General features: G+C 35.1%; 1 protein-coding gene across 4 annotated transcripts in view; it reads left to right on the plus strand.

The window, feature by feature from the left end:
* Positions 1-136: 136 nt before the first annotated feature.
* The window catches only part of LOC106173545 (uncharacterized), a 48,219-nt gene continuing 33,347 nt past the window's right edge, over positions 137-15,008 (plus strand). For 3 of the 4 annotated variants that reach the window (XM_013554703.2, XM_013554706.2, XM_013554707.2), the window contains exons 1-8: positions 137-292; positions 1,851-2,030; positions 2,441-2,562; positions 2,914-3,186; positions 4,048-4,234; positions 4,532-4,725; positions 5,005-5,133; positions 5,601-5,829. In XM_013554703.2, the coding sequence (XP_013410157.2) occupies positions 1,865-2,030; positions 2,441-2,562; positions 2,914-3,186; positions 4,048-4,234; positions 4,532-4,725; positions 5,005-5,133; positions 5,601-5,829 (1,300 nt within the window). In that variant the 5' untranslated portion in view covers positions 137-292; positions 1,851-1,864. Of the gene's footprint in view, positions 293-1,075; positions 1,135-1,850; positions 2,031-2,440; positions 2,563-2,913; positions 3,187-4,047; positions 4,235-4,531; positions 4,726-5,004; positions 5,134-5,600; positions 5,830-15,008 lie in introns of all 4 variants that reach the window. The other variant, XM_013554704.2, reaches the window with a different exon arrangement.

A 15,008-nucleotide genomic window follows, 5' to 3' on the forward strand; every position in this document is an offset into this window, starting at 1 on the left:
TTGGTCTACACAAAACGGTGTCATGATATACCACAATTATGGATAAAAGCTTACTTGATTGTGAAAGACATCCAGGGTTTGTTTCTTTAAAAAGAATAGTTAATGATAAATTTATAGTATTTATTTATTTTCTTTACTCACTAATGATATAGTATTCACATACTTGAGACATTTGACGTACAATTGGTATTACTTTTATGGTAATGTCATGTGACTTCGGCGGACGGAGACGAGCATGGAGGGAACATTCAAAAGCAATACGACTTTATCAGAAATATTTGTTGATTTTACGGTTTGTACCGTTGCAATTTTTGTAATTCTTTATTTTTCGATTATGATGTTCCATGAAGTAGAGCATAGTTAGCCCCTTGTGCGAGGTTCTTTGTTTATCAATGTATAATTCCTAGAAATTTGTTCCCTGTCATTGTATTCAAATTGTAATGTACTGTACTAATCACTTGGCTTTTTTCTAATAGAGCCAGAGACTTTAAGTTTGATATACAGATATCTGTTTAACTGGCTATGAATTAAGTTCTCTTTTAGATCAAAAGTTCTTCGGGTGACACCGTGCATGTCCTTTTTTCAGATGTCACTTCTTAAATCAGACAAAAGTCGCCCCACCTGATATCTACCCCCTAAATAATGGCATAGAAACTTGAAATATTTGTCACATAATTAAGAAAGGGATCAAGGAATGCATACTTAATTGAAATTTGGTTCTGACCTTTTCCCAGGCAGAGTAAAGTGCATGTGAAGTAGGCAAAGTGAAATAAATTTTGTTCACAGGTGCATGTAATATGGGAAATACAAATTGAGTCAATGTATATTTCGAAGCATATGCAGTAGAACTTGACATAATGTTGGCTTAATGGGGAACAATGGGAAGGAGGTGGCAGAAAAATTAAAACAAATGTATTTACCTAAATTTCCAAAAAAATCTGACATGCAGGTTAAAAGCTCAAGTCATTGTTCTTATAATATACATGGAATATATTTTGTTTTGCAGCAATTTGCCAATATTTGAATTAAATGAACAAGTTTGTTCTTTTAAATTTATATATTCATCCTTTCCTAGATCATCAAGATATTGCCCAAGTGGTAGTACTAGCTGTTATTAGCCATTTGTTAACTCTGGTCGGTTGACTATGCAGTATTTATATCCTTAGTTACGAAGCACCATGACATGTAAAATTAAAAGAAAGCTGATACTCTAGGGATGCTTTTTGTGTGAAGAACAACCAGCGCCACATTTAATCATCTGCAATACCAACTAATATGTGGTGTTTTGACTTGTTAAGTTGTATACAATGTCTTACTGAGTAGTTACGTTTCTTGTCCCAATAATAATGGTTTGAGTATCAGGAGAGAGAAGTGCATAAATTAGACAGCAGAGCTGCTCAGTTACTTGAGATACTGGGTTCTCATCCAGGCTATGGGCCTTCTGTGGTTGACATATGATGATGTGATCAAACTTTGTCCTGTCTGACTAGTGCAGTTGAACCATGCTTCCACGTTCTTTTCTATTTGTTTATTTTATTTTATTTTTCTTTCCTTATATTTACAAATGGATACATTTATTAGGAAATGATTGATTAACTGCAAATAAGTAAACACTGGATAAACCCAGGTTGCATATATAGTGTGTGTGTTTTTTTTTTTTTACCTTATTCTGTTGAAAATGCAACATTTGAAAGTTAAATTTTATAACTAAATAGTTATGATAATAACAAGAATGATTTATCACATGGACGATAATACTTTTTGTTAGTAATAATTCATTTCTAAAAAGTTGAAAACTTCTGCCATGTAAAACTACGGAAAATGGCTTTTATGTCCTGATTTCTTTTTAGGTTGGCTATGAGATATGAGCAGAGTAGGCAGACAAGCGGTAACAAGAGGGGGAAGAGGAGGACAACCACTTGGGTCAAGGGTTAAAGCTCAACCTGTGCCTGGTGGGTCAAGGGTTAAACAACAAAATCCTCCACTTGAAGATAAAACTAATCTGAGAGAACCCATGGCAGATAGAGGAGGTGAGTGATTTCATATATGTAATGTTAGCTCTTGATATCAATGTTTCAGGAAAATTATCAGAAGTTGCAATTTACTTTGCTGTACTTCCACAGGTTTAGTTGTGTACCTTATTGTATTAGCTTGCAACTGGTGTGTTCGATTTCAATAAATTGATTCAATATACTAATAAAGGGTCCATTCCCATGAAACTATTATTCCACATAGATTGATTTTTAACTCCCTGGGAAAACCTCTGAATGCAATCAATTGGAAACGAGGAGTCCTGTCATTCAGTTAAGCTGATTGTGTTCAGCAAAAGTCTCCCCAGAGTTCGATTGATCTACATAGAGCGATAGTTTCATTGGAAATTGGTCTTAACATGTATCAAGATAAACAGCATGTTGTATGTAATTACTATTCTAACATTTAGGTCAGCCTGGGGTCAGGTACATTACAGATGACCTCATCAGGAGAGTGACCAAAGAGCAGCACCTGGACCAGGTCACTGTCCTCAACCTGACTCTGTCAAAGGAAGGAGGGAAGAAAATAAAAGTATGTTTTAAAAAGATGCATTTGATTTTTTTCTCTCATTTGTTTGCATGTTGTTGTCATGAGATAATCTAGTGTTCAGATTTTTGTAGAAATGATCACTATGACAGTAACATTTTATGTATATTTATAGCTTTTTGTTATGAATTATTTGTGAAATGTTAGGAAAATGAGTAAATATTGGTATGAGTTAAAATGTTTTATTAAAGTTATTTTTCATACCATTTTTGGTGCATCTAAATTTTAACAAAATTTGTGAAAATAATCAATATCATACCTTATTTTACTAAAAGCAAAATTTGATACAAATTCACAAGATCTGTCATTTTTTATCATGTTTCAATTTTATTCCAGTACATAGAAAACTTGGATGGCCTAAGACGCTTACAGGTGCTGAACCTCAGTTGCAACATGATTGAAAAAATGGAAAAGTTGGAGAAACTTACAAAATTACGAGAACTCAACCTATCTTTTAACCGGATTTCAAAGATAGAAGGGATAGAGACACTAGCAGCCCTTCAGGTTTTGAATTTGACTGGAAACAACATAGAATCACTACCTCACTGGCTTGGAAAGAAGTTGAGATCTCTGAGAGTGATTAGATTAGCGAAGAACAAACTGCAGTCTGTAAGTTCCATCTAGTATGAAAAAGACTGGATTTATCAGGGCTCGACACTAACGCCTCTTCAAGACTGGCAAACACTCAGTTAGAACAGGTGAAGTTTCAGGGTGGGCTGTCCGATGAACAGGTCATGTTTTATGAGTATTTTTGATCAAAAATCTTGAAAACAAATCATTTTCATTGCATGCTGCACTTCCTGACACTGTCATTTGTTTATAATTATAAATGAATAGCCCTAGCCAGTTACAGGTTCTATTAATAGACAAGTTAGTGTCCAGCCCTGTTTATTGCTTATCTTTGATAAACGACTTGATAGGTCAGCTTTGCAATTTATGCCCTTTCTTCTTATGGATATGTTTAATTTTAAAATCATCTTATATCTTCCTGGGGAGCATACAGTCTGAGCAGTAATATATGAGGCACCCAGAATAAGTAACTGTAATTAACATGCTCTGTCTTGACTAATTGTTGAAACAATCTGCTTTTTAAGTCACTCATAAGTATTCTAGGATATTTTGGCGGTTTCTTACTAGTACTTAACCTGAAATTCTTTAATGTGGGTAAAAATGTTTTCTTCGGCTTATTATTGTTATTATTATGATAAGTTTTTATTGTTATTTTTTCCTTTTATTTATTTATTTATTTATTTTAGTTTTGTTTTATTTAGGAATCCTGGCAGTCAAGTCGGATATTGTTATATGATGCTCATATTAAGCCAAAATGAAGAGTAGGTCATACTATACTAGCTAGTGTTTGTCAGAATAGCCTCCACAGTAATTCACAAGCAGTGGTCATTGGGTGAGCATTTAACCTTAATCTTGTGAAGAATATTAGGTTTTTTGACTCCATGGGCCTTCCTTTTCCAGCTAAGTGAACTTGCCAAGCTGAAGAATCTCCAAGACCTCAGCCAGCTGACTGTGACAGAGAACCCAGTCACTGAGCTGCCTCATGCACGTCTTTACCTAATCTTTCATCTGCGGTCGCTGGAGGTCTTGGACGGCCAGCAGCTGGACATTGAGGAGAGAGAGGAGGCTGACCATAGGTTTCAACAAGGTTTGTGTATCTAGAGTGTATGGTAATTACTAGGATCTTTTCAATGTGAAAAAATTATCCATGTAGGACACAAACTTATTTGCCTGATATAATGTCGGTTGGTTTTTATGATATAAAACAACAACCTATTTTATTTTGATGAAATTAAGATTCTGATCCATTTATCTCACAGGTGTACACACTTGTGCAAGCACATGTGTGTGCACGCAGGCCTGCACAAGGCAGTCATTTTGTCTCTTCCACTGTCTTCATCCCCTTGAAAAAAAGATGCTTCTAAATGTCCCAATTTGACTTCAGATGAAATAGAGAATTTGGAAAGGCAGCTGGAGGACACTCAGCGCAGGCTTGAAGAGCTACAAGATGAGCACAACAAGTCTGTCCATGAGATACAGGAGAAAGAAAAACAAGAGAGGTCAAGGAAAAAGAAGGCAGGAGCAGCAGAAGAAAAAATAAAGGAGATGGAGAGAGAAATACAAACCAAAGATGACCTGGTAAGTCGGTGGGGTTTTAAGCTCAAATTGTGGAAACAGTATCCATGAATTACATCCAGTCACCATTTAAGTAGTCTTGAGACTTCAGAGACCCTTTTCAGGTTCAGTAAGAGAGCATTTGTTACTGAGGAAAATTAGCAGCACAAGTTATTTTGGTAATTTTGTTTGTGTTCATCTTAGAAGTGAGGCAATGGATGGGAAAAAAATTGTATGGATATCTTGAGGTAACACACCAAGTCAGTTTTAAAACTGCATTATTTCCTTATATTATCTTTCCAGCTGAAAAGGAAGACTGCTGAGCTGACCAAAGCGTGTCAGAAACACTATGAGCTGGAGCAAGAGTTGGCTTTCTTCAAAATTGATGCCAAATTTGAAAATTTGGGGAAAATTCCAACCCCAGGAAATGGGGTGAGTGCATATTTACAGCATTTGAAATGTGAATGAAGTATTTAAAAAAATATGGTTGTAAAATTGTTGTCTAATTTCTCCCAGTTGGGGACAATGTATAATTATATCTTTAATTATTGGTGTTTGACTTTGTACAACTTTATTAAAATAAAAAGCTATTTTGTCAGAATTTTAAATGTTATTTTAAAAAATCATTATGCCCTTTACATCAGTGCCTCAGGTGGTACTTTGAAAGAATAAAAGTGAAAATACAAAACTTATTTTCAGTAAAAATAGCATAAAATGTATCAACACAAAGGTTGCCATAATGTTGGGGATACCAATAGGTTGCAAATCTGATAAAAATTACATGTAAATGTGGCAATTTGGACCTGAAATTGATTCATTTTTGTGTCAGTCTTTCTAAAATTTACTTTGAAAGATTCCCCAGTCACATTCTTGGTTTTGAGGATCTTTTCTCTGTATAGGATGTTGAAGAAAGTGAGCTAGGTGCAGAAAGCCCATACATTGGCAGGGCAAGGTACAAAAGTAATGTGTATGCCTTTGAACGAACCCTTCCCAATGGGTCAAAGCCAGTTAAACTGCACCAGATTCAGCATGATGTGGGGGACTCTGGGATAGATCGTGAAGTCCGTGATAAACTCCACCGGGCTTTAGATAACCAGCTAGGTGACAAGCAAAAAGCCATAGACAGAGGTGAGTGGGAATGAATTAGGAATAAAATAAAGGTGCTCTTGAGTTATGCATCCATTTATATATATTTATATATTCATTCATCTATTTATTTGATTTTGTTATTTTTGTTATTGTTATTTTTGTATTTGATTTTTTTGCATTGCTAAAGGAGTAATTATTTATAAAAAAAAAGGATAAGGCTATTTTAAATTATCAGATTTTTTTTTTTATCTTTTACAGCAATGTTTAGATGTTGGTTTTGTTGTTTCAATGCATATGATTTTTACCAGTTTTGCCATACTTGCCAGTTAAAGTTGAAAACAAAGACTTATTTGAAACTGAAAGTTTCTTTATTTTATGATACAACAAGACACAAGGTTCACTACAACATCAACATGTTAATTGTGACAATTAGTTTTTGAAGGCTAATAATGAAATTTTACAAGAACTAACATTTAAAAAATACCTGCAGTGCTTTACAACTAATGTTATTAGAATATTAATAATACCAATACTGCAAAAAAAAATAAGTGAACAGGGATAAGTGATGTGAACACCATATGGCTTATCTTTGAATTAAGTCAAGAGTGCATTTTTAACATTATATATATATATATTAGGACAAAATGATTATATCTGACAATTCCATAAATTCCATAAATTGTACAGGAAATGGAAAAAAATTGATAATCTGTTCACAATGAAGCAACCAATACATAAATGAACAGGGGTTAGGGATATGAACTAAACACAATTCAGTTCATCTTTGAATTAAGCCAAGAATACATTTTTGACATTATATATGTATATTAAGGATGAAAATTGCTAACAGTACCATAAATATTGTATGGGGAATGAAAAAAAATCATTTGATATTTTTTTCACATTGAAGCAACCATTTTTTATTACTAGTACTTGTCTAAAGGACCTTCCATTTCTGTATATCATGTATTATCCTATCTTGGATATTTTGTGCCAGTTGTAATTTTTTTAGTTTGACTGGTCTGTGCACTTGTTACTTGTTTTACAACATTTTCAATTAAATAATTAAGCTCTACTTCTATCTCAAAGCATAAGATTTCATAAGGAAATACTGACACCAGGTACTTCCATTAATTTGTTTTTAAGGTCTGAATTGGGAAAGAGTTATGGCCCTTGCAGGATATAAAAACTAAAAATATAACCTTGAGACAGTTTCAGACACTTATATTATACCTTTAAGATTTATTTAAAAAAATAAATTCACGTGATAGTATACCTTTAAAATTAATTTTAAAAAATAAATCCACATGGTTTTGTTTCCCCCTGCAGTTATTTCATATTAACAAAAAGAGTGATAAGTAAAAACATGGTACAACAGCACAACAAGAACTGACAATTGTTTTCTTATATGAAATTCTGTACTAGGGCATAGAAACATTACATTTGGTAGACCTGTTTTCAAGCTTTACTTTTCTAATTTTTACTTTCACAGATGAAATTCACTAGTCTTTGTCTCAAAAACAAGAAACTGAATATTTTAGTTTACCTCAATTGAGCTGTGCTTCATTTACTTTGGGACTCCAGTGGCATGTCAAATACATTATATCTGTTATGTGGCCATTGTGTTGTTTTTGAAGGCCAGAGAAACTGCCAGCATGAAAATGCCTTGGAGACACCTAAATACAGTGGCCAAGTAGCAAAGGTCTCCAACTGATGCTACAGACAGGCCTACAAAGATCAAGCCCACACAACCAATCAAAGTTACACTAGAGCTCATGGCCACCATCTTGTAGCAAGAATTAATGCTCAGTAAGTCTGGATAAACAGCATATGCAGTTACCTTTCCACATTTGCTATGTGAAGCCAGACGAATACATATCAGAGCATTAAGAAATGCAGCCAGTGAGGTCGGTGCCACTATGAGGAGAAGGTAGGATTGGATACTACCAAAGAAACATGACCCTTGGCAGTAGAGCATTTTTACAGGGACAATATCCCACATGTCTGACACAACTCCAGCTGATACCATCAACAATGGGATTGTATATGTGGTTCCAACATATGCCAACAGATGTCTCTTTGGGCTTTTGCTCCAAGACAGGCTGGATGTTATGCCATGAAATGCCGTGAAAGACATACTTGTAAGCCATAGAAAACTTACCAGCAATAGGAAATGAGCCGTTGCCATCAGAGCCATGCATGCAGTGCCCTCTTCCAGGGCAATCATTGCTGGCAGGGAGGAGAGTAACTGACCCAAGAAACATATCATTGTGAGATGTATTATCATTCCGTCTGCGATATTCTTACAACCATACTGAATAACATATGTGATTAAATGAACTAGAAATATACCCCATGAAACAGGAGGTAAAACCCAAAATTCAAGAATAGCCATGGAAATTACACTATCAGACTTTGGTATACTTTTGGTTCGATTTATTGTTTTGGGTATGTATTTTAGGAACTCCGCAATACTTTGTTTGCAGATTAATACGTTGTCCTCAAAAATAACAGCTTGACTCCGGTTGATGGTGATTTTTGCTTCAGCATATTCAAAAGAAAAGTTGAAGGCATCATATTGTACATTTGTGACATCTGCCATTGAAACAACAACCGCAGAGCATGGGGAAGTTTCATAATCTACACCATTTGCAAGTCTGAATGCCTCACTTATTATTTCCAAAGATACAGTTTTATATGAAGGGGTATCATTGAAAACTTGCATGGAAAAATCTATTTTCAAAGGGCTTTCTGCTTGATAGAAATAAGTAAAAAATTCAACATCTGGCAAAATACTGGATAAATTTTTTCGAAGTGATGCCTCTGCCATTTTGATAGATTCATATGTTGCATGTTGACCTCCTAGTTTCAATGGGAAACTAACAACCACTCCTATTTGTGAGAATGGTTGCACAGAGAATGCTGCCTGGCATTCCATTTTTGAATTAAGGTCTAATCTTGTTAGTCCTAAATCTTCGAAACTGAAAATTATTTCAGGACATAAAAGACTGTTGCTGAGAACATGAATTGGGATATTATCATAGTCAGTAAGTGTAAAGATAATATCAATTCCCATGTATACCCCAGAAAATTGCTGAAGCAATGGTATACAATCCTTCTGCCTCGCATCATAGTCAAACCGAGGGGGACAGTCTCTGTTTCCACTGGCACACTGAAAAGAAAGCCAAAATAAAATGAACAACAGAATCCAAATTGGTGGAAGTGTGCTGTCCATGAAGGGTACTTATCAACAGCAACTTTTTTCTGGTAATTTAAATGCACGTAATAGATCTACAGGCCAAGAGTAAGATGGCAAGGCAAAGAACGTTGGTTATTGTGAGACTAAGCCACTTCCGTAGGCCAGTTTTCTTAATGTAATAAGTCTGTGAATACTGAAGGGATGACTTTTGCCATGGGTGAAAGTTTTCAGTATTATGTCTGATTTAAGGATTTTTAGTCTTCATTTTGATCTTTTTTTTTTTCATATGGTCTTAATGCGATGAGAAACTGCAAGGTACATTTTCAGGATTTTCAGTTTCACTTTCACCCATGCTGTGGCCTGCTTCAACACTTTTGCAGTGTACAACCCCGATTACTTTGAAAATTTTTGTTTAGGATTATATAAATTTTCCTTTTTACTGTGGGAGTTCTTTTCTGTTTCCATAAGCACAAACTAAGTTGACCAATAGTCATGATATTATCGTCAGATAAATGCGTAAGAAGATCCTGTTCTGCTATTTCTTCCTGTTATGACTTATTGTAAATGAGAAACACATGCAAAAGCTAAATGACATTCGTAAAAATTGATTTGAAATTGGTAATTGGTAAAATGAATTCAACAGTAATAAAAATCACTGACTGATGAAGTTCATCTATTCAGGTAGATTAATGAGTAACAAAGAAAGTCAGATAAAATGATAAAAGAGCTGCAATTGCAGTCTTGTTATCATTGTACCACCAGCGTTAGCGCTGGCGGTACACATGGTTTCGGTCCCGTCCGGATCGTTCCGCCGGCTCCGCCGGCTCCGCCGGACGGCTACCGTTACCGCTTCTCCTCCTAGACGGTAAGGGCCCCCGTACCCATCTCATGGATTTAGGTCACCTATAATCTCAACTCGTTCCACGTAAAATTTGGGCTTTGTCGGTATTGGGGTCTGGGTGTGGCACTCATTACAATGCACCCTTGTCTAAAAATGGCAAAATTAAATGCTAATTATCTACCCTACGGAAGGAGTTATGGGAAAAATTTCTATAGACGGCTTTCCAAAAGTCATATGTGTAGATTTCAAATATACCCTTGGATTTGACCTTTGACCTTTACTTCAAGGTCAAATGGGCCAAAATTTTCAAAAAAATGAAATTTTTTACGAAAAAAATTTTTTTTGCCCTGTTATTCAGACACTACACAGACTTAACCAATAATATTATTGGAAAGTGTTACCCTTCAGGTCATCTTTCATTTCCATGAATTTGGGGTCAATCGGTGCATTTTCACGGGAGTAGCGGCCATAAGATACCGAAACTGAAAACTGTCTCTAATTCGGGAACCGTTAATGCTAGAGACCCATTCTTTTTTGCATTTTGTAGAGCATGTAAAGCCCAACACTGGAGGTGGTCTCGTTTTTTTTGTATTCCATACGGTTTTCGAGTTACGCTGTATCAAAAAGTACATATTGGTGGTAAAAGCAAAATGTGCAGTACGGTAATGGATAATAAATTTTGAACTCTGGAAAAATAAAACATAAGGCTTGGCAAAGCAGACAACTTGTGTTCAAAAATGACATTATTTCATCAAATTTGAACTTCTGAAACTTCAGAGCACCTCCTATTTCAAGAATTTTGACCAAAATGACATTTTCTTTATTTTAATTAATTTTTTCTGTACGAAATTTAAGGCACATTATGGTAACTCCAAAATTATAACATTTAGTCCCTTATATCTCCAAAACTGGCAGAGATAGGTCCATAGTTACTATTGAAGTTGAATAGGAAGTCATATACTGGCTATCTTTCTGTGACCTTAAAATTGACCTTTGACCTACTTTTCACCATGAACTGAACTTTGCAAATTTTGCTTCCCTTTTATCTCCAAAACTGGCAGAGATAGGTCCATAGTTACTATTGAACTTGAATAGGAAGTCATATACTGGCAATCTAAATGTGATCTTGAAATTGACCTTTGACCTACTTTTCACCATGAACTGAACTTTGCAAATTTTGCTTTCCTTTTATCTCCAAAACTGGCAGAGATAGGTCCGTAGTTACTATTGAACTTGAATAGGAAGTCATATACTGGCAATCTATATGTGACTTTAAAATTGACCTTTGACCTACTTTTCACCATGAATTGAACTTTGCAAATTTTGCTTTCCTTTTATCTCCAAAACTGGCTGAGATAGGTCCGTAGTTACTATTGAACTTGAATAGGAAGTCATATACTGGCAATCTATATGTGACCTTAAAATTGACCTTTGACCTACTTTTCACCATGAACTGAACTTTGCAAATTTTGCTTCCCTTTTATCTCCAAAACTGGCAGAGATAGGTCCATAGTTACTATTGAACTTGAATAGGAAGTCATATACTGGCAATCTAAATGTGACCTTAAAATTGACCTTTGACCTACTTTACACCATGAACTGAATTTTGCAAATTTTGCTTTTCTTTTATCTCCAAAACTGGCTGAGATAGGTCCATAGTTACTATTGAACTTGAATAGAAAGTCATATACTGGCAATCTAAATGTGACCTTGAAATTGACCTTTGACCTACTTTTCACCATGAATTGAACTTTGCAAATTTTGCTTTCCTTTTATCTCCAAAACTGGCAGAGATAGGTCTGTAGTTACTATTGAACTTGAATAGGAAGTCATATACTGGCAATCTATATGTGACCTTAAAATTGACCTTTGACCTACTTTTCACCATGAATTGAACTTTGCAAATTTTGCTTTCCTTTTATCTCCAAAACTGGCAGAGATAGGTCCGTAGTTACTATTGAACTTGAATAGGAAGTCATATACTGGCAATCTATATGTGACCTTAAAATTGACCTTTGACCTACTTTTCACCATGAATTGAACTTTGCAAATTTTGCTTTCCTTTTATCTCCAAAACTGGCAGAGATAGGTCCGTAGTTACTATTGAACTTGAATAGGAAGTCATATACTGGCTATCTTTCTGTGACCTTTAAATTGACCTTTGACCTACTTTTCACCATGAACTGAACTTTGCAAATTTTTCTTCCCTTTTATCTCCAAAACTGGCAGAAATAGGTCCATAGTTACTATTGAACTTGAATAGGAAGTCATATACTGGCAATCTAAATGTGACCTTAAAATTGACCTTTGACCTACTTTTCACCATGAACTGAACTTTGCAAATTTTGCTTTCCTTTTGTCTCCAAAACTGGCAGAGATAGGTCCATAGTTACTCTTGAACTTGAATAGGAAGTCATATACTGGCAATTTACTGTGACCTTGAAATTGACCCTTGACCTATCTTACATCTTACGAAGAACTTAAATTTGATTGTACCATATATATTTTTTGCAAAAGTTTAAAAATTCTTGTTGATTGCATTTTTACAGCTTGTCAAGCACAAAACTGGTGGCTGTGTCCCTTATTTTGTGTATGTGGGGGTCTATACGAATGCGCTTGCTCCAGCTGGTGGTACAATATTCGGAGGCGGTATCGCCTCTCTGATCCTCTAGTTTAACTTGACAAACTCTGGGTGTAAGTTATAAAATAATTGTAGGCCTTGTTTACACTTTAAATTTTATGAACTCAGGAGAAAAGTTTAAAAATTACTCCAAATGCAGTCTTGATCACACTGACTACTCGGTGGTGAGTAGTGGTCATATCATTATCATATCATTATAAGCACTACAGTAATTACATGATTTTTTTGAATGGGGAAAAATGTGAATTATACGGATACTAAACATTCCTATTGAGTGTTAGCAACAAAATTTGAAAGCAGGCTTCTCTATAGTTTTTTCTGTGCAGTAAAAGCATCACAAATACTATATAGAAATATACTTTTTATGATTAGAAGGTGATGTATCTGAAAGTTTTATCATTTTTGCCCATAGAAAAGACCAAATTATTATGGTTACAACAGGATTCATCCAGTATATGCAATAATACAAGTGTCAAAAATTATACTTCTTTAATGGTGCAAGCAGCAGAAGACAAGTGCACATAGCTGACTTATCCCATGTGGCTGGCACTTAGGATAACTACACTTGTATTTCTCTTGGAAAGCGTTGATGCATACACTTCAGGCCTGTAGCCAGCAATTTCAAAGGGATGTTCTTTTTCTGAAAAATTGGACCTTTTACAATATAATCCCCATGTACCTAGGTCAAATTTTACCCAGAGTAGACCTTTTTCCAGCAAAAAGGGGGGTTCTTTCGAACCCCCCAAACCCCCCTGGCTACGGGCCAGCACTTTTTGTTAGCAAAATACAATTGCAAATATCCTATTGTTCAAAGTGTCGATCATGGGATAAGGGATGTAATAATGAGACCATGCGCATGACCCCATCCTGCTGTAGATCTGTTATCAAGTACAGGGCATCAAACCTTTTTTATGTACAGACACAGATGTGTCTGTACATATAGCCATCATCTGCGTCTGTCGTCGCCGTCGTCGCCGTCGCCGTGCACTTTTACCGATAACACGATAAGTGGAAAACCATTTTGCCTTTTGATTTGAAACTTGCAGAACTGATGAATATTCATAATACGCAGGTCAAGTTCGAAAATCAGCATGATCGGGTCACTCTTAGGGAATTTATGCTGTTTTTTCACTTTTTTCAACATATATGCAGCACCGATAACACGATAAGTGGAAAACCATTGTACCTTTTGGCTTGAGACTTACAGTACTGATGAATATACATAATACGCAGGTCAAGTTCGAAAATCAGCGTGATTGGGTCACTTATAGGGAATTTATGCTGTTTTTTCACTTTTTTCAGCATATATGCAGCACCGATAACACCATAAATGGAAAACCATTTGACCTTTTGGCTTGAAACCTACAGAACTGATGAATATTCATAATACGCAGGTCAAGTTCGAAAATCAACATGATCGGGTCATTTTTAGTGAATTTAGGCTATTTTTTCACTTTTTTTCAGCATTTTTGCAACACTGATAACACAATAAATGAAGAGCTGTTTTACCCTTTGGCTTGAAACTTACAGAACTGATAAATATTCATAATACGCAGGTCAAGTTCGAAAATCAGCACGATCGGGTCACTTATAGGGAATTTATGCTGTTTTTTTTTCACTTTTTTCAGTATATATGCAACACTGATAACACAATATAAGAAAAACAGATTGGCCAATTGTCATTATACTCACAGGAGGGGCCAATCTTACTAAAACGCAGGTTGAGTTTGAAAATCAGCATAATCAGTCCATTATTTTAAAAGGTAATGCTGTTTTTTCACATTTCCTCACATTCAATTCTTAGGCATGTTAACAGTCTCATTATTGAACTAATAAGATACGTAAATGTGTTTGTTTGGCATTTCCTGCATCTTTACAACATTGTTAGTTGATTTTGTAAAAATGATGGTAAACTTGTTATCATGTATTGTGTAATAAAGTGTCAAAAATGGAAATACACTCATATCATTGCAGTTTGTCAGATGCATTCATCCACTATGTTCAGAATCTCAGAATGGAGGAAGTTGGGCATTTAAAACTGTTCTATTGATACTTTTCCCATCTCATCAATTTTCTTCATTGGTCATATAAAAATGGCAGTAAACTGTTTATTTTGTTTTATGTTTAAAAAGTGTTAAAAATGGAAAAAAAACCCATTTCAGAACAGTGCTGTATTGTTTACATTTTGGCATTTTCAATATGTGACTTTGAAGTTCCATGGGCCTGAAGGCTTTTGCTAGTCACATTTTCTGAATAACCATGATACTAATATTTTATAATTAAAAATTGATGGTCATTATGCTGTAAAACATTATGTAATATTGCATGAAAATTTGAAGAAACCCCTATTTTGGGCACTGCTCCCATGATGACCATTTAAGGAAAATCATGTCACTTACTGTTCTCAAACTTACAGGAAAGAAACATGGGACTAAAATACAGCTCCAGTAGGCAATGCAGTCTGTTTGGTAAATTTTTCTGGCAATTAAACAGTTTTTTGTGAAAATTTAATTTTTCACTTATTGGCATTTTCAAGG

The sequence above is a fragment of the Lingula anatina genome, chromosome 3 (genome assembly GCF_051362555.1).
Source record: "Lingula anatina isolate TDL-2025a chromosome 3, LinAna3.0, whole genome shotgun sequence".
NCBI lineage: Eukaryota > Metazoa > Brachiopoda > Lingulata > Lingulida > Lingulidae > Lingula > Lingula anatina.